At 36.7% G+C, this 20179-nt stretch overlaps 1 protein-coding gene across 2 annotated transcripts in view; it reads left to right on the top strand.

Moving 5' to 3' along the window:
• The window catches only part of WDR26 (WD repeat domain 26), a 33819-nt gene that overhangs the window by 8058 nt on the left and 5582 nt on the right, over positions 1-20179 (top strand). The window contains exons 4-14 of one of the 2 annotated variants that reach the window (XM_082756042.1): positions 1177-1313; positions 1949-2046; positions 2852-3008; positions 4590-4646; positions 7264-7402; positions 11464-11604; positions 13009-13128; positions 13925-14070; positions 14617-14695; positions 15286-15415; positions 19118-19303. In XM_082756042.1, coding sequence (XP_082612168.1) covers positions 1177-1313; positions 1949-2046; positions 2852-3008; positions 4590-4646; positions 7264-7402; positions 11464-11604; positions 13009-13128; positions 13925-14070; positions 14617-14695; positions 15286-15415; positions 19118-19303 — 1390 coding nt within the window. The remainder of the gene's footprint in view (positions 1-1176; positions 1314-1948; positions 2047-2851; positions 3009-4589; positions 4647-7263; positions 7403-11463; positions 11605-13008; positions 13129-13924; positions 14071-14616; positions 14696-15285; positions 15416-19117; positions 19304-20179) is intronic. The other variant, XM_082756041.1, reaches the window with a different exon arrangement.

Here is a 20179-nt window from a genome sequence, read left to right as displayed (position 1 = left end):
TTGACCAAATATGAGCATGAAAATAGTGAGGTACTTGAGATCTGACGAAGCAAAGGAAACTGGTAATTAAAATGGCTGTGTATTCATTAGTAAAGGAGATGTGATTTGCTGCATTTGATATTTGTTCTGTTTCTCACTGGTATGTTTAAGAATGTACATTTTCCTCTAACTTGGTGAGTTCTTATAAGAGGAAAAAGACATCTCTAATCAACTGCTAGCAGTAATGCAAACTATGACTACTTTGCAAACACTGCAATGCAATATATACAAATATATAAATATTCATATATTTTACATATATATATATATATATATATATATATATATATATATATATATATATATATATATATATAAAATATGCAAACACTGACTAGTTGGTTTTGTTCAGAAACAGTCAAACTATCTAAGAACTTAGTATAAATAGGAATTTCCAGGACTTTGGCTTTTTGAACCTAATAAATTAATGCCTGCTTTTTTATCCATAGATATTAGTTGTTAGAGTAGCAGGCTTTATTATTATTTTTTTTAAAGAATCAAAAATTGTACAAGATGAAAAGAAAACTGTGGAATAACAGTGATTACTTCTGATAACTGAAAAGTGAAATGATTCCTAAGTGTAGGAAACTGTATTTTTTTTTTTTCCTTTGTACTCCTGAAAAATGATAAAGCACCCAAGGAAAACAAATTAACGTGTATTATAAAACATGACAATAAAAAATGACATTGCCTGAGGTCTTATGTTATGCAGCTATGCAAACAATCCATGTCCGCTTTGGTGTAAGCAGTTTGAGGACTTGTTGAGTTGGCCTGCTGTGTTCTGTGCTGTCATGCAGTCTTAAATAGGGGGTCAGTTGCTTCTTTCTTGTTAGAATCTAAGATTGGGAAGCCTGTCTAATTCCATGTTTGGAAAACAGTGAAAAGGGTGTGAATATGAAATTGAGACAACTTGAAGGGGGGATCTGAGAAATGAGGTAGGAGGATACCTACATCAGTAACTTAATTGCTATAGTGTTGTTGAAATCCAACAAAAAGAAATTGAGTGATGAAACATTACGTATAGCTTGATTTCTGAAGGGCATAGTAGAATGGTTTCTACTGTTCTGTTTAGGCTCAAACGTTTTCTGAAACTTCAGTCAACCTTTTTCCCCTGACTGCTGCTTTCTGTCATGTCAGAGGATGAAGTTTTTGCTGCTGCAGCAGAAGTACCTGGAGTACCTGGAGGATGGCAAGGTCCTGGAGGCACTTCAAGTACTACGCTGTGAACTGACACCTCTGAAATATAATACAGAACGCATTCATGTCCTCAGTGGGTAAGTGTTCGGACTTTGAGAGCTCTTTCTATGGAATTTTTGAAGAAATGCTGTAGCTTTTGTTAGGTTATGCTGTCTCTTTAAAAAAAAAAAAACAAAACAAAAAAAACCAAAACAAAACAAAAAAAAAACTCAGTTTTAAAGCTATTACCCTTCTGATAAATAACCAGTAGTGAGATGTGCTATCTAAAGTGGTAAGTAAGGAAAAGTGTTCAGTAGATAATGTTCTGTCTTATATGCATCAAAATAGCAATGTGATTTATGTATCGGAATCCAGATGAATACATGTGTGCTCATCTGATCTTGAGAATTGTTAGTTTGTAATCGTACAACTGAATAAGCATGCTTAGGTAGGTGAAAATAGTCTGGATTGTTTTTAGATGAAACTCCTACGTTTTTAACTTTCCAAAAACCTCTTTGGGGCTCTTTTTTTCTATTGACAATTTGTAGCTATCTGTTCTGAAATATGTGTATGTGTTCCTTGCCTCTGTTCCTATCAGTCTAAGCTTAAGTGATTTCAAAAGACATGAACTGGAATCAAATTGAGAGCGTTATTTATCATGTGGGAAGAATGTTTCCAAAAAGACTCGGTTTGTTGGTGTGTGTATGCTTTTTATTTTCTTTATTTTTAACAGGTATCTGATGTGTAGCCATGCAGAAGACTTGCGTGCAAAAGCAGAGTGGGAAGGAAAAGGAACAGCTTCCAGATCTAAACTTTTGGACAAACTCCAGAGTAAGATGTTCTGGTGTTTAGAATTTATTCCTGCCTCTGTAAATCCAGTACACATTACATAATAATGTATTCCAGGGAATTGATTCTAAGTGCATTTACTAGTTGTTTCTTTTTAGTTCTTCGTTAAGGCACCTAAAGGCACCCCCATTAACACTTATTTCTTCTATATCTAATCTTCATCTCTCATTTCTTAGCTCTGTTGCATGCATTAATAATACAGGTTGATGATTAAATGCATGTTTTGGGGTTGGGGGAAGGTTGTTTTGTAAATGCCAGCTGTATTGAAAGGTTGAAACTAAGTGTGTCCTGGAACCACTGTGAATACCAGTACTGACTAATAGTGGTCTGAGACTGTAGTCTCTGGATTTTGGTTTCTCCTCTAATTTCTCGTGACTGGTGTAAAACCATGGATTTTGCAACTAGAATACTATGCTGTAAAATAAATTGTTCATTTTGATAGTACTACTTGAGAATTCCTCAAATGAACACAACTGATACTGTTTTATAATTTGATAGATTTTGTTAAATACTGTGTTGCGAGTGAATTTGTGTAAATGATGCTTGTTTGCCAGGACAGTATATACTGTAACTACAAATAACTTGTATACAGCTCTGCTTACCAGAAGTTCTTGCTTGTAATTCTGGGTGTATACATGTAAATATGATAAGCTGTGTGCTCTCTTTCTTGTAGCTTTTAAGCTTTATTTACTAAAGTTTATTCTAAAAACTTTCAAATCAAGAAATGCTTTTACTTGGTCTTGATAAATGTATTTTTCAATTACTTTTTTTTTTTTTTTTTTTAAAGCATACTTGCCCCCATCAGTGATGCTTCCTCCAAGGCGTTTACAGAACCTGCTACGTCAGGCTGTGGAACTACAACGGGACCGGTGCCTATATCATAATACCAAACTAGATAGTAATCTAGATTCTGTCTCGCTGCTTATAGATCATGTTTGTAGTAGGTAAGAAGCCCTTGCTACTTTTAAGTTGGACAGCAATGTCTTTATTTCTTAAAGTAATTTAATTGTACCTAATATTTACAGAAGCATGAAAAAATATTCTGGTTTGGTTTAACAGCAGTTGACTGGCAAAAGACAGCTCTTGATAAATGAGTGAAGGGGGGATGGAGTAGAAACTGTGTATGAAAGACTTTGGTAGCTGGTTATGGGCTAACGGGGTCAGACTGAAGCTTTAAACAATTTTAATCAGGTGGGTATGAATGAATAGAATATATTACTATTCTAAGCCTTAACTGCTTGTTGCTTATTACTTTGGGTAGCCAGTCTGTTTATACATCAGTACATGACTTCTGTTTTGACTGGAGAATCACTTTTACATTACGTACTCAGAATCTGCGTTCAAGCTTACTGGAATGCAGAAAGACTACCGAAGCACACTTTGTGAAGTCAACTTTCAGCTCTTGATAGTAAACAGAGAGGTGCTTTTAGACAAAAGTTTGGACAGAATAGAAATGCACAGAAAACACTTGTGTTTAATATATAGTATGAATGACAAAAAAAAAATTGCGAAAGTAGCGCTTTATAAGGTAGTAAGAGGTGAATGTATCTACATGTGTATCAGTGTTGCTTCTGAACATTAGAAATATCATACAGTAGACATAAGCAAGATGATGTTGGGGTGGTGTGTTAGTTTCCTTATTTATTTATTTATTTATTTTTTTAACAAATACCTGACTTGAATGGTTTTCTTCATCCATTGAAAACTTGGCCAAGGATCTTAAAAACTACATGTAGCTTCTATAGAATACTGCTCTGCGTGGTGTAATACAGGAATAAGGGTTAGGACACCTAGAAAATAGGGGCCATACATGATCACATATGATAGATACCCTTGCATGTTTTTTCATGTAGTAGGCTAACACTTGGACTTATGGAGGACTCTGAGTTAAGGTTAGTTCATCTGAGGAAGTTAAGTACTGTCTGATAAACTTTGTTTTTAGAAACTTCCTAAACTCAGCTACTTTGACTATATGGAATCTGCTTTTAAAGATGCAGTCTTCACTGAAGCTGTCTTAAGGCTTTAAAATTGTTATAGTTGGTACTTCATTCAGGAAACTTTTTTTAGACTAAATTATATTTGGCTACGTCACGTTAGTCAAGTGTCCACACACAAGAAACTGCTAGAATATTTCCCAATTTAAGAGCTATTGGAAATGGTTAGACGCAGGAATTGTGGCTTCCCTATTTCAGAAGCAAGTCTTAAAATCAGACCAACAGAAAGTGGCTTAGTCTTTCCCCAAGTCCATAAATAGCACTGGATATTCTGTAGGGGGTTTAAAGTGATAGATCAAACCTTAAAGAGCATTCAAGTCAGCTGTAAAGAGCGTGGTGTACTGAAGATGGACTAAATAGATTTGGATATAAAAGATGCCATATGTGACAAAGCTGGACTTGATTTCCACCTACATGAATCTATTTGCTGACATAAAAATTTGGCCAAACTAATACCAAACAAACAAAACATTTCAAAATAAAGGCTTCCATTCTGTCCTCAACTCAACCTATTGTACCTACCTATTGCAGGGGTCTGAGATCAGTATGTGGTGTGCTGTACATGCTGCAATGCTTGGGCATAATGAGGTGAGTTAAAGACAGTGGAAGCCAAAATTTGATTAAACTGACAGAAGTAACAGTAGTCTAATAGTTTAGACAATTTAAGTTCTGTAATATCTTAATGATGGAACACTGACAACTTTCCCTTGTTAGTTAGAATCAATATGTTGTGGATTTCTGGCACTATTTTGAGCAAGCATGCTCGAATTGCACTAATGGGTAAAATGTTTAACTAACTCTTCACTAATCACTTCATAAGAGTGGGAGGTAGAAGGGAGAAGCTGCTGGGAGTGAAGGTGAGACTTTCAATCTTGCTGTGCATCAGATTTTGGTAACAATTGATGCTCTTGGAGGTGAGCATTTATATTTATTTATATATATGTTTATATATATGTGTGTGTATGTATATATATATATATATATATATTATTTTTTACCTTGAGAGTCTTCAGGTTATGTGGTTTGTTTTTGTTCCTCCCTCCCCCCAGAATTCTCTCTTCTAGCTTTCATGTAAATATACTGCAGTCTGAATTTACAAACAAATAATGAATCCCAAATGAGAAGTGAATGCTGTTGCATTCATGCATGCTTCTACTAGGTCAGTGTAGCATTTTTGAAAAAGAACTGTTGCAGAAATTGAAAAATAAGTCTTCCATTCTACATAAAGGGAATAAAAAAGCATCTGTTTGGTGTTAAATTTAGAATTTTAAATTTCTTTATATACAATAGTAGATAACATATTAGATATTTTGAGTATGTGAACAACATGACTCAACTGTGTTGTGCTGAACAGAACAATTGGAAATAGAACCAAAAAAAAAATCCAAAACTTTGAGCTACAGTAGCATCTAATTACCTAGACAAGAAACTGTTGAATGACTGCAGCATTATTTAATGTATTCTTTGCTGTTCATGAAGCCAAACGTGCTGGATTGTTTCATTAGTTAGATCACAGCTCCCACAGAAAGTTCTGACTGGATTGTGAATAGCATGGTTCAACATGGGATATATATGCACCAACTATATCGACTGTGCTTGCTACCCTTTTAAGAAACCTAAATGACACCTTACTCTGAAAATTATGTGCTCCAGCATTACACTGCTTTTTTTTTCCATGTCTTTAAGAAAAGCAGCCAAGGTTTTAACCTTTACAATACAAGCACTTCTTTTCTATAGAGTATTTCTTTTAATGAAATATACGGAAAAGACTTTCCTGAGACAGAGTGTGCCCCTTGTACTTTGTATGAGTTACGAATAAAGAATCTTACTTTCCATAAGGAATTGCTGCTCTTAGGAAAAAACATTAACTTATTGTAATATGGCTAAATAATAATAAAACCTGTAGGTGTACGTGTCTGTGTAAGGACTTGTCTAACCTCCCTCTAGACTTCAAGGAAGAAAAATTTTATTTCATGTGTGGGGCTTTTTACCTACGGCTTGGGGTAGTTCTAGTGACAATCAGCTCCTGGTCAGATTAAGGCAGAATAAGGCGAAGTAGACCTCTATCTACTCACTTTTTGTACAAAAACATAACCGAGGAAGCCAAACGCAAATATGTATATATACGATGTGGTTATCCTTGTCCGTCATAAGACTGGGAGTGAGGGACAGCATGGTGGCTTAGTGTTGCTCAATGGTCTTCAAGCATACGTTAGAAAGCATCTTCAAGTAAAAGAAAATAGACTGAGAGAATGTAGTCACCATATTAAGCAGAAGTTCCTGCTTTAAAAAAAGCATTTTCCAGGTGTCTGTCAGCCTTGCAACCACCGAAATGCACTTCAAAACATAAATGTAGAAGTAATTTTTTTTAGGCTATCTATCTCCAGTGATAAATGAAACCGTACGTTCACATAGATTATTGTTACAGTAGTCCCTTCATGTCCCCGTAGAGTTGTGTTGCTTTGTGCTGGGCAACATAAAAGCTCATCGTAAGGCTAAATCCCTCTAGGACCCCTGCAGTTCAGAAAAAAGTGTCAGTGGTTAGGCAGCTAACTGCTAGCTCATCTGAATGGGAGGGGTTGGAACTAGATGATATTAAGGTCCCTTCCAACCCAGACTGTTCTGTGGTTCTAGGTTCTATCTTGTGATGTTTAAAGTTGCATGTGGTATTCTGCAAAGAAAGTATAATAAACAAACACGACTTACTGCAAAATCACATTCAAGAAAAAGACTATCATTTTATTCAACTTGTATCTAAAATTGTTTCTAAGGATTTTGCAAGATATAGCTCAGATGAATAAAAAAAAAAAGTTTACATGTAAATAAAATACTTCAGGTATGATTCAATGAGTATGTAACTCTAGTATATTCTGTACGTCACAAAAATCTATATTAATAAGCTGTTACTGCCATAATGAGGTCAGTTTTATTCCAAGTTATATGAAGCAAAATGAATTATGTGAGGGGAAGAAAAGTAGCTCTAAGCTCTTAAGATTAGTTATGATTGCTTGGTGATAAGAGGTTTTTACCAGATAAGACACTTCGTTCTGTGCTTATTTGAAGCAGCTGTTAATTGAAGACTTTCCAAGTGGTTTGGCTTCTAAATACATTTTTGGCTTGTTGTGGTTTTTTAATCTAGCTAGTAAGAACTATCTCTTACTGCTTTCTTATTAACCTGTTTAATGTGTCCTTTTCTTTTTCCTAGGAAACAGTTCCCCTGCTACACACAGCAGATACTAACGGAGCACTGTAATGAAGTGTGGTTCTGTAAATTCTCCAATGATGGCACTAAACTAGCAACAGGATCTAAGGACACAACTGTTATTATATGGCAGGTTGATCCAGTAAGTGTGCAGCATGTCTTAAATATGTATGACTTTTGTTTTTTTTGCCTCTTCAATCTCTATTTTCTCTTGGTTGGATGGCTTGAATTTTGTAGGACAGGCTAGTATGTACTGTAGCCTACTGACTAGCATATTTGGAATATAAAAAAACGAAGATCACAGTCAGTATAAGTTAGTGAAGGCACTTGAATACCTGATGCCCTAATGTACCAGGTATTATAGTGCCTGAAACGTTGACTGCCCTGGAACAGGAGATCCTGTGCCCCTAACCAGCACTGCTATGTAGAGCCTGCTGGTGACTTCAAGGAGAGCTTCTCAGCTTGAAGGCCATGAGAAGTGTTGGGTGAGAGTGGAAGGAGCATGGCAGTGATGAGAAATGATCTCTTTTAGAACTTCCAAGTCACTCACTAAGAGTACTTCAAATATGTGACTAAACCTCTTCAGTTATCCTGTTATTACTAGGGTATTTGAGTTTAAATATCTATTTCACCATTTATTACATTATTTGAGTAATAAATTGTATGCGCTTAAGGTTGCATTGTTATACCACTTTGTGCTAGCTAGTTGCTGTTGTGTGATTTGCTTTGTTTTGAGATGAAGATTCAAACACTTTGCAGAATTCACTGACACACAAAGGTATACCCAGCCACTTCCATACGGACCATGTTTTTAGTTTTTGATATTGACATGTGGCACTATTCCTCTTATATTAAATATCTATACTGACACAAAATTTATATTTCCTACCTGTGTCTATACTTATGTAAATAAAAGCTTAAGCAGTAAATCTAAGACTGTTTTAAATTGCGTTTTAGAAATATCTTACAGTATTTCCATATATTTCATAACAACTGACAACTGTGAATAAACTAGAACGTATGCATACAATATTTGAAGTTGTTAATGCTTGTAAAACACTATCAGAAATAAGATTCTTAGTTCTTAATTATACATCTGCAGACTGGTATGCTAAGTGGAAGATGAAAAGCTTTTGCAGTCCCATACTAGCTTTCAGTAGGATTTGAGAGCAGAAGTTGGTTCTTTTCTCCCACTCTGGGTTTTAGGAAGCTATATAATTTTGAGTCCTTTCTTCTCCTATGAAGATATAACAATTATATACAAGCAAAATGGTTTTAAGTTCTTCTATATCTCTTAAAAATTAACAAGTGTTAATTTTCAGGAGTAGAATTGTTGGGGCTTGTTACTGGAGACAGTGTGCTCTGAGCCAAGAGATACACAGCTGCATAATCTGACTTTTGTACTTTGATTTTTACTGATTTTTATTAATAGACAGATCAATTCCAAGTAAATTGAGGATCAAATGATTTTGCTGTTGACCTGTTATTTGACTGTAGATGCACATCTTCCTTTTATATCAGTGGGTTTTAATACACAACAGCTTGGTAGTATGTTTCATAGTTACTTGCTAGCTAACATCTAGTTAATTGAGCCAAATAGATGTTTTGTGAGTGTTTAAATTATTTTAACACTTTAGCCCATGGGTTTTTATGGGAACAAAATCTGTAGTAAATAATAGGAAAGCTGTATAGAGTTCTATCTTCCGTATTTGAGTACTTTCAAAAAAACAAACACCAAAAACCCAACAACTTTGAAACCATTTCAAGGAGGTAGCCTTATAAATAACATCAAGCCAGATAACTCTAATTGATTTCATATTTGCCAGAGAAAATTTCCTGTAGCCATTGTTGACAATGTCTTTTGAACAGTTTAGTTTAATTGGGTTTTCAAGGCTTTACGCGTTTAGAATTATTTAAATCTGTATATAAAGGATATAAGGAAGCATCCATCCAACTCTAGGCCAGAGAAATGAGCATACTATTTTAAATAAAGTATTCTTTCACACATTAATTACTATACTGTGAAAAGAATCCTTTGTTTCCCCCCTTTTTTCCATCACCCCTTCCTAAGCATAATAACCTTGTTTCCTTGTTTTTTCTTCATGACACTAACTTCTTATTTCTTTTTAAGACCTATCTACATCCCTTCTAAACTCTTATCCTGTGCTTCTGTTTTCATTTTCATTTGTTCACTTCACTTCTCTTATGCAGATTCAGCAGCATTAAATAATATCTTGAGTGAGCTAGGTCTGTGTGTGAAATGCATTATTTGACTTAAAAAGTGCAGCAGAATCTCTAGAACACAAAGGATGGGCACAGCAGGCATATCTAGCGTGCATCTTCTTTGATAGAGCTCTCCTTTAACTTGTTTCCTACAGAAACTTTTCTTCTTTACTGCTCTTTCTAAAAGCTATTGATGGGTGTTTTGCTTTTCAGCCAAGGACTTGCTCAACTACTATGGACTTAAATTGGTAGGCTGAATAGTTTTTTGTTCTGCATAACAAAAATCTGGCAAGCTGTGTGTAAGGGATAGAAGTACGGAGATTGCTTCTGGTAGAGGGTGGGAAGCAAAGTGACTAAATTTGGGGATGTTTGTCTGAAATACCATTGACTGCTGTTTCAGTGAGAGCAAAATAGGGTATAGCAGTTCTGCTATATGTGGAGGAAAGTATGAGAGCAGCATGAGAGAGAGATAGTCCCAGGTCCTATTATTAGAAGAGAAATACCGTATGCATCCTGTTCCTCTTGCCTCTCCAATGAGGTGCAGTAGAAGTGGCTGTCTACCCTTGCACTGGGATTAATTTAAAGGAATGCAGCAGTTGCAGGCAAGCCCCAGGATGTGGGATGAAGTCAGATGTGACTCAGTTTCTTTGCAGATCAGTGCAGCAAGAGACACAGCAGTATCTAATGCAGACCTGGAATAATAAAGGGATCTTGAGGAGTTCCATGCATTTGCTTATTTTGTCTGTTCTTTGAAGATTATTCTTAGCCTACTTTCTATTGAAGAATTTAGTTTTCTAGCTAGCAGAACTATCAAAGCTGCAGGCTGACTGAGAATCACTGAATCCCTCGCAGCTGGTCCTAAGAAACCGACCTTTGTGTCAGACTGTTTCTCTGTTGATAATGTTCTTCCTATAGAATCCCAAGTCAAGAGGTGCTCTGCTGATTAATGCTAAAACAAAAGAAAGAAGAGAATTTGAGAAATCAAGCTACATCTTCAAATGAGTCAGACTCCTTTTTGGAGAAGTATGAGGTATAAGCAACGCCCCCCCCTCCAATCAAAAAACAAACAAAAAACAACCCACAACCACCTTTTCCAAGCTACTTCACAAAAACTGTTGTAAGCGGTTTAACGAGATCTGTTCTATGCAGCATGTTTCTGTATTTTGGAAGCTTGTCAGTCTACAAATTCATTTGGAAGCTATGGTTTCACAGTATATAACTATATTACCTTCATAAGAAGCTGCTTGAAAGTAAAGTTCCTTTGACAAGTCATCAGTAGAACAGTTGTAGTGTAAAGGTCATGTAAGATAGTCAGTGTGAGAAAAGTATGCTTTATTCACTAAATCTGGCAGAACGAAAGCACAGCTTGCTGTAGGCAGCATTTAGAAAGAAAAAAAAAAACACCTCAAGTATGCTTTTAAAAATATTTTTCTGTAAACCTTTTTCTTGAGCAGCACGTAAGATGCTCTCAAGATACAGTTTATAGAAGCATTAGCACTTGAAAGTTTTCCCTTCTCAGCAAGCGTGAAGGTTTTGGTTAATTCTGTTTAACCATAATAATTTTCCAGCATGATTGTGCTTTATGTTTAAGAACTAACTTAATTCTATACAATGTGGGTAATAGTACTTTTATAGTCCAGTAGGTACATAGACTTGTTCTAGCATATGAGGTTTCTGTATTATCAAGTATAATTTAATGTACAACTCTGTACACAATTACATTTTGCAAGCTCCACATTCAGAATCTTGTAGGTATTTTGTTCTAGTCTTCCAAATATTCTTGTTTTGCACATCAGATTTTAGCAGCTTTCACTTTAAGGTCCTACTCTGTAAACTAGCAGCTGCTTTTTCAGTGAGGACTTGTTCATGTGACTGACAAAATGCAAAAAGCCAAGTGTCCTTGCTGTGCTTGGACACACTGTATATGTGAAGTTAGTAGGAGCTTGTTTCTATTGTCTCAACAGAATCTCTCTTTTTCAGGATACTCACCAGCTAAAACTACTTAAGACGTTAGAAGGTCACGCATATGGTGTCTCTTATATTGCTTGGAGTCCAGATGACAACTATCTTGTTGCCTGCGGCCCAGATGATTGTTCTGAGCTTTGGCTCTGGAATGTACAAGTAAGTAGTGACTAAGAGTTACAAAATAAAACTTTGTGATCAGCCTACTGCCCATTTTTTTTTTTTTTTTTTTTTTTTAGTAAATATATATGTCTCTATAAAAAGCATGAAGGAAGTTACTTCCACAAAACTTGCTGTGCAAAGGTGCAAGTGTAAAAAAAAAAAAAATATATATATATATTCTTCTCTCCATAATTTGAGAAAAAACTGTGTCAGTCTACAAATTCTGTACTTGCTTTGCACAGATACTGAAAATAGGGTTCAAGTCTGATTGCATGGGACTCTGCAGCAATTCTAGTGCATCTCTTCTAGATAAATAGTGTCTAAGAAGGGATTGCAGAAATCCCAAGGATGATAGGGAACTGCTGAAGAGAAGAAAAGGAAATCAAGAGAAAGAGATAGCAGAATTATCATCTAAGGGGAGGAATTTATTGCTGAAGATTTTAACAAGTGGCAAAGTAAAAGATACTATTTTTATTTTGTGTATCCCTCCCAGTGGTACTAGTGAAAGGTTCATAGAGACTTAGACTTCAGATTTCAGAAGTTTGTCTTTCAGTCAAATACTAGGGCATTTGTCTAGTTCTTCTGACTTCCTCTATGACTTTGGAAACCTTTTCCCGCTGTTGATTTTTATGGGCAGTTGGGCTGATACAAAAGCATCCCCTGCCTCAATTGCAGGCTATATAGTCTTGTGCTGTCTTGGACTCTGAACTAATTTAGTTACCTAGAAACAAAAAGTTTCCTTTTTTCATCCTTTGAATGCTTTTTTTTTCTGTTTTAATTAATTAAATTGGCTTAGTGAAATAAATTGGCTTAGTGGGGAGAACTCGAGCTGGCACAAGGGAATAGAGAGAAGTCCTTACTGTTTTGGCAGTGGTAAGCCATTTGTTGGCTCAGTGTCTTGTGAAGCAGCAACAGTATGAGCTGGAGTGAAAGTTTTGGCATGGAGAGCTTCAGCTCACGGAGGAAAATGTTGTAAATATTATTTTTACTAAATTGTATTTTTGTCACCTCAGTTTTCTTTTGGCCTACTCCTGCCTTCTCACTTTCCATCTTTTATTTTATTTTTACTCGTCTCTTCTTGTACTTAGGTTTTCTCCCAACTTCTTTGAGTTCCCCTCTTTAAATTATAATCTTACAGTTGACTGACATACCCACTACTTCATCTGTCCTGATCTGAGGGACAAAAAATAATCCCTAAATCAAATATGAGGTCACTGGAAATACTGTGGTAGCTCTTGCCCTTTTATTGCATTATCCATAATTTTTGTGTTGCTTTTTAACAAAACTGTTTAAATTTATGTACCTCCAAACCCTATGTATGTCAGATAAAGTTATCAATGTCTTCTGGGGAGAGGGTTCTCCTGGCTGGTATAAGACCTTGTTGCTCTGTTTATTTTCTAGACTGGGGAGCTGAGGACAAAGATGAGCCAATCTCATGAAGACAGTTTAACAAGTGTGGCCTGGAATCCTGATGGGAAGCGTTTTGTAACAGGAGGTCAGCGTGGACAGTTCTATCAGTGTGTAAGTTCTCTGCATCTGTCCCACTGAAAATAAAGCTAGAAAGAAACATTTTGTCACAGTCAAATCTGAGGTTCTATTTTTTTCTTGTGCGTGTACACTAAAAAATAACTTGATTTTCAGACATAGAAGTTTATTTTTAAAACAAAAACGTTCTGATCCTTGCAGCACTTCTGTTTGTGTGTAATAGTTAGAAGGGTTCAAGAATTTTTTTTGCAAAGAGATTCCTCTGCTGAAAGGAGGATTTGTGGGCTGGAATTTTGTCATAACTGCTCTAGAAAATATGCTAATGAAAACGTTTCATGTTTATGCCTTTGCCCACAAATATCATTTATTCCACAGAATTTTGACTATGTCATTCTTAGTTTTTTGCATGCTGTCTTTACTTAGTGCTTAGAAATTGGAAATTTTCAATACACAAATAGAGTTGATTTTGGATAGTGATTTGAAGCCTCACCCATACTCTTGATTATTTGTCATCTGAATTGGTGTTCAGAATGATGCAGCAGTATGCAAACCTCACACACTGCACAAATGAGCTTGCGGATCTTCTCCCCAACACGAAGTAGTTTTTTTTTTTTTCTCATCTGATAGTGCAAGGAAAGGGATTCGCAGCTCTCCAGGACTGATGCCTACAAGAGTTAACACAAGTCATGTTTTTAATTCATTAAGCCCTCTCTGTTAAAGGGTAAGATTGTGTTCACGTGGCTGCTACAGAAAGCAAAGTAAAAAAAGATAGTTGTCAGAGAACTCCTCAGAAATCTGACCCTAACAGTTCAATTTATTTTTTTCTAATCAGGATTTAGATGGTAATCTCCTTGACTCCTGGGAAGGGGTGAGAGTACAATGCCTTTGGTGCTTAAGTGATGGGAAAACTGTTCTAGCATCAGACACACACCAGCGAATTCGGGGTTATAACTTTGAAGATCTTACAGACAGGAACATGTAAGTACCTCTTTCTTTGCTTTTGAATTCCTAGTTTAGTGCAAGAAGGTGATTGAGAAAGGGTTTGTGGGGCAGGATGAGAAATAAGGTCTTAAAAATGCTCTCAGTATTAAAAGAGGAGAATAATATGGGACAAGAACTAAGTGATTTCCAGTTGTAGCTAGAAGCATTAGATCAAGTATTAGAAATAACTTTCTATGCACTGGCATAAGTTTCTTAATGTTTTGGCACCTCCATCATTAAGAGATCTTTACCTCACAATTCCTGATGTATTTTAGTAGATCGTGCTTTAAAGTTAGGAGCTGTATTTGAGCCTTCAGGTCCCTTTTGGTCTTGGGTTTTATCATAAGTATTAGCAAACTAACAAACTGTTGCAGTCCTGGCTTGTATTGACATTGAGATATACCTAATTTCAAATATAATTTCAAATTCAACACTGTCTATACCTGACAATAATATTGCAGAGACAGGACATACCTTTTGTCTTGGTGTACGTTATTCTTTGATTAAGTGTACTCTTAACGTTGATGTGTCTTACGATTTCAGAGTACAAGAAGATCACCCTATAATGTCGTTTACTATTTCAAAAAATGGCCGCTTAGCTTTGTTAAATGTAGCAACTCAGGTGAGTTGGTGATAATAAATGGAAATGCAAATAAGGCTGCTTGCAAGTACTAACTGTTTTTAAATATTTTGATGGAAGCTGGAATACTTGCTGTTATATAGTTGTATTTATTTAATATGAGGCCTTAATGTTCATAATTGTATTGTGACATTCTCTGACAAGAAGGCGATCTTAGTCTTAAGACTGAATTTTTGACTTTTTTGGTAAAGGCTTTGATACTATGAAAAATGCATTGTTAAATCTTAGTATCTGGCAATAACATTGAGAAGCCAGATGCAGCAAGAATTGTGGCAGGTTATGTTTAGTGGGGGGGTGGGGAGAGGTGTTAGAATTGAGGGGGGGTTGTTTGTTTTTAATTTTATTTCTACTTTGGGAACCTTCTGTGAGAATGAGTTCTCAAAATAGAAGGGACCATAGATTGGAAGTTAAAGCTAATAATCTGGTATATGTTTACTTTCTTGATCTAGTAAAAATACTGAAGTCAGCTGAAGTATGTTTTCATTGTGTTTAAACTCATTTACTATTTCAAAAGAATGCAATGGATAATGTTCAATTGAAGAAAAAAAATCCTCTGTACTTCTTATTCCCAGGGAGTTCACTTATGGGACTTACAAGACAGAGTTTTAGTGAGGAAGTATCAAGGTGTTACACAAGGATTTTACACAATTCACTCATGTTTTGGAGGTCATAATGAAGACTTCATTGCAAGTGGCAGCGAAGGTAATATCATTCCTTTTTGTGCAGAAAACTAGAACACTTTATCCTTCCTTCCTATACCTTAGTTTTATAATGTTGTTAGCAGCTGTCATCTCTGAAAGTGAGCAACTGGAACAAATTTTTCACGTACTCCTCTAAAGCATCTGAACTGTTTTAATTAAAAGTGGGTGGGGTGTTCTTGAGGGCTCTTTTATTTTTGTGGTATGACTCTTAGGCTTATGGTTTGAATCAGAAATACTTCTGGGGAGTAACATCTTCATTTCCCCTGTTGAAGATACAGGTGTGGCAAGATTATTTTAATTTCAGTAGATTCAGCTTCATTACAAAGTAGTTATCTCAAATCAGGCAGTTGTTGACACTGTCTAGTAGGTTTTCTTGGTAATCAAAGGCTTTGTGGTGTATTTTTATTCAACTGTCTGTGGCAAAAAAATAAATTAGTTAATAGGTCATGTCTGGAATTGATTTGGTTCTGTCACTATAGTGCCATCACCTCCTGTGGAGGTCACTTAATATTCAAGCCTATGCAGGGCTAAGAATTACACTTGAAATGTGTATGTAATCACTGTTAGTACTTTGTAACACACAGCTGTTAGGACATAGTGTTGCCTAGGATGTTAATGTTACTACTATCCTTTTTTTTTTTTTTTTTTTTTTGGAATAGCAAATATGTCCAAAATTAAATTTCACTCTTTACCAGACCCACTGGAAGATAATGACTGAAGGACAGTACTTCCAATTCAGTGTGAATTTCTTCATGGTTGAACAAAATTATTGGTTTGGGGCCTTAGAACCAGAAAGTTCAAGATTTGTTGAGAGTCATAAAGATGCTGTGAAATGTGTAGGTGTGAATACTACAGCGCACCTATTTTTTTTCTATTTATTTATTTAGATGTTTGGTGTCTAAAACCACCTAGCACTGGTAGAAGCTGAGGGTTACTTAGATCAACTTAGACAAATCTACTTACTTAGGTTTGGACTGTCTGAGGCTGTTGTCTCTGTGACAACTTGTAACTGTTGAAAATGTGGCTACTCAGAAAACCCCTCTCTATGTTTAAACAAACAAAATAAAGCAAAGAAACAAACAAGAACTTAACAGATTACATTGTGGTGACCTCTTGAATTTAGGAAGATGCCTTGTCAGCTACCTAGTTTTTTTTTCTAACACTTTTATCAATAGGAAGAAAATGGAGGTCTCTTTCTGAGAAGGAAGTTGACCGCTGCCTTAATCTAGTTAACTGTTTTGTGTTTTTGTTTTTTTTTCCAAAACAAAATACAGGCATTCTGACAAGCACCAAAATACTGGTTTGTGTTTAGGCTTTGATTCTCCCAGGCAGCAGAGGCTTGCGTGTCCAGTGTTAAAGCAGAGAGTGAATTGTGTTATTTGATGAATAGCATGGATATTTAGTCTCTTGAAATCGTAAGTGGAATGTAAACTCAACCAAAATGTTTGCATACATGTGTATATAAAGGTGTTGTACTCAAATGAGCTGACTCAGCAGAAGACAGTTAAGTTATAATATGATTCCATGATGCTATTCTAGCAGGTAGGTCAGAGAGCAAGTTTGTTTTGTAAGGGGCCGGGAGGAGGAATAGAGAAAGATTGACTTGTTTGCTAAGTCTTCAGAATGACTTCTGCATTGAAACCATCCAAATATATTGAATTAAAGTATTTTCATCTGTTAGTACTAAATACTAAGGTTTTGTGTAATATTAGTGGCACATACTTTTTCAGTTTATAAAGATGTGTTTGGAATATTCCAAAGACATTCCTAGAGAGATCAATCCACAGGTTTGTTAAAGGCTGCTAATCTACAGTTGGAAAAAAAAAATCCTGACTTAGTCACTTATTCTTAAATGTGGTTGGTTATAAAATGCTTAAAAACAAACAAACAAACAAAATGCAATGGAGTGTTTGACTCCACTATTCTAATTCAAGCATTTTGCTAAAAGAAAAATGATTAAAAGCTTCCTATCACAAAATAAGATCTATGGGATTGTTTATTGCATCTGCTTTAAGTACAAATCAATGTCTTGAATACAACGCAAGAATTAATTGTCAGACAGTAATAGCTTGCGATTTCAGACATTGAGCCTTGTTGTCATCACTCGCTTTCTCAGTTTGCACTTGCAGTGGAATATTTCCAGGTCTTCAGTACCAAGACGCATTTCATTAACTGTAGAGCTGTGAACTTCATAGAATCTTAGAATGGCATGGGTTGGAAAGCACCTTAAAGAACATCTAGCTCTACTCCCCTGCCATAGGTAGGGCTGCCAGCCACCAGATCAGGTTGACCAGGGCATCATCCAACCTGACCCTGAACACCTCCAGGGATGGGGTATCCACAACTTCTATGGGCAACCTGTTCCAGTGCCTCACCACCCTCTGAGTGAAGAATTTCCTCGTAACATCTAAATGTCCCCTCTTTTAGTTTAAAACCATTCCCCCTTGTCCTGTCATTGTCTGTTGGAGTAAGAAGTTACTCCCCATCTTTTTTATAAGCCTCCTTTAAGTATTGAAAGGCTGCAGTGAGTTCTCCCCAGAACCTCCTCTTCAGGCTGAACATCCCCAGCTCTCAGTCTTTCTTCATAGGAGAGGTGCTCTAGCCCTCTGATCATCCTCATGGCCCTCCTTGGGACCTACACCAAGAGGTCCACATCCATCTTGGGTTGGGGGAGGGCCCAGACTTGGAAGCAGTACTCCAAGTGGGGCCTCACAAAGGCAGAGCAGAAGGGGACAATGCCCTCCCTCACCCTGCTGCCCACTCCTCTGTTGATGGATGCAGTTGGCCTACTGGGCTGCAAGCTCACACTGCTGGCTCATGTCAAGCTTTTCCTTCTCTGCAGGGCTGCTCCCAATGAGTTCTTTTCCCAGCCTGTACTTAGGTCTGGCATTGCCTTGACCCAGGTGCAGCACCTTGCACTTGGGCTTGTTGAACCTCATTAGGTTCCCATAGGCCCACTTCTCAAACTTGTCCAGGTCCCTCTGGATGGCATCCCTTCCTTCTGTTATATCAACTGCACCACTCAGCTTGGTGTCATCTGCAAACTTGTGAGGGTGCACTTGTTCCCATTGTCTGTGTCACTTCTAAAGATCCTAAGCAGCACTGATCCTAATACAGACCCCTGAGGGACACCTGGACATAGAGTCATTGACTGCAACTCTCTGGGTGCAGCCATCCAGTCAATTCCTAATCCACTGAATAGTCCACCCTACAAATCCCTCTCTCTCCAATTTAGAGATCAGGATGCCCTATGGGATACTTAGGTATTACTCATCAGCACTTCATTACTTCATACAGTCAATATCCTGCCTTAACACTTGTGACTTTATAATGCGTGTACTAATCTGTAAATATGATTGTTTAAAAAAAAATTCTGCAAGTGTTCCTTTCGAATAATGTTACTACCCCATGTCCTTAATTTAAGAGTAGCTCAGTTTGTCTTTCTAGGTTATTTGCACTGCAGTTGAATGTTTTTCTTGCAAGTCTTTTAAAGGAAGCATGCCCCTTTGTGGTAGAACCTTGCCCATGTTCTTTTGATCATTTTTAGAAGAAAACGTTTAGTGCCGTTGCACATTCAACAGATGTGGGTTTTAGAATTGACAACATTAATGCTTTTTTAGGTGTGGAAGTGCTATTTGATATGACAAATTGGTTTGTGCGGAGCAATGTTTCTCATGTTTTTCAAAATGCATATTTTGTTTAGATCACAAAGTATATATTTGGCACAAGCGTAGCGAGCTGCCAATTGCGGAGCTGACAGGGCACACACGTACTGTTAACTGTGTGAGCTGGAACCCGCAGATTCCATCCATGATGGCCAGTGCCTCTGATGATGGTACTGTTAGAATATGGGGACCAGCGCCATTCGTAGACAACCAGGATATTGAAGGTAAGGGTGTGTGTGTGCATGTGTGTATGTTTTCTAATCAATAAAAATGTATGTCAAAGGCAGCTGGTTTGGTGGATTTTCTGTGCAATAATAGAATAGAAAAATGCCCACAAGTCTTGGGTTAGAATCATTGCCTTTACAGAAAGGTCCTATAGAAAACAGTGGTGTCAACTGAGGCCGTAGTATTTTATTAACTGACTTAGGTAGACTTCTTAGAAATGCCGCCTTTAATGCTTTAAGTGCATGCAATGTTACTAAAATTTGAATAGTGCATTCTGACTACACTGGAAAACAAATAGTGGTGTTACTGTGCTTATAAAAGTAACCTCCAAAATGTGGAGAGACTGAAATTTTTCCACCCTAAAATCTGTACACCACTGATTTTTTCCTAACCATCTGATGTTATCAGGAGAGTGATGCTTCTGAAATAAGTGCAACTTTTTTCACTGTCAAAATGCACACTTTTTCCCAACCCTTCTTACCTACCCCCCTAGAACTATTAACAAGATGACGACTAGGGGATTGTTCTGCAGCTTATAGGCTTCTGTCATTACACATCCAATCTCATGCTAAAAACTTACAGTGAATACTAAGCATGGACATGAGTTCAAGGGGAACCTGAACAAAACAATCAAGGAGAAATCCATGAAGTGTGAGTAGACGAGTAAACACCTCTAGTTTAGAATGTCCACTAGATGAAAATGGCTGAAAGTTGGAAGGATATATAGAAGGATTACTTCCTTTCTCTGTTTCTGTGCTTTCTGACACATCTGCTTCTAGTATTGGACTAGGTGGACCAGCCTTGCCAGTCCTGCTTGTAACATCTTGAACATACATGTAGGGACTCAGAGCCTATCCTCCAGCTGGCTTTACTTG

This window comes from Aythya marila (assembly GCF_965140915.1).
Source record: "Aythya marila genome assembly, chromosome: 3".
In the NCBI taxonomy this organism is placed as follows: domain Eukaryota; kingdom Metazoa; phylum Chordata; class Aves; order Anseriformes; family Anatidae; genus Aythya; species Aythya marila.
The sequence above is the reverse complement of the archived record's forward strand: the minus strand, read 5'-3'. Positions and strand labels throughout refer to the sequence as shown.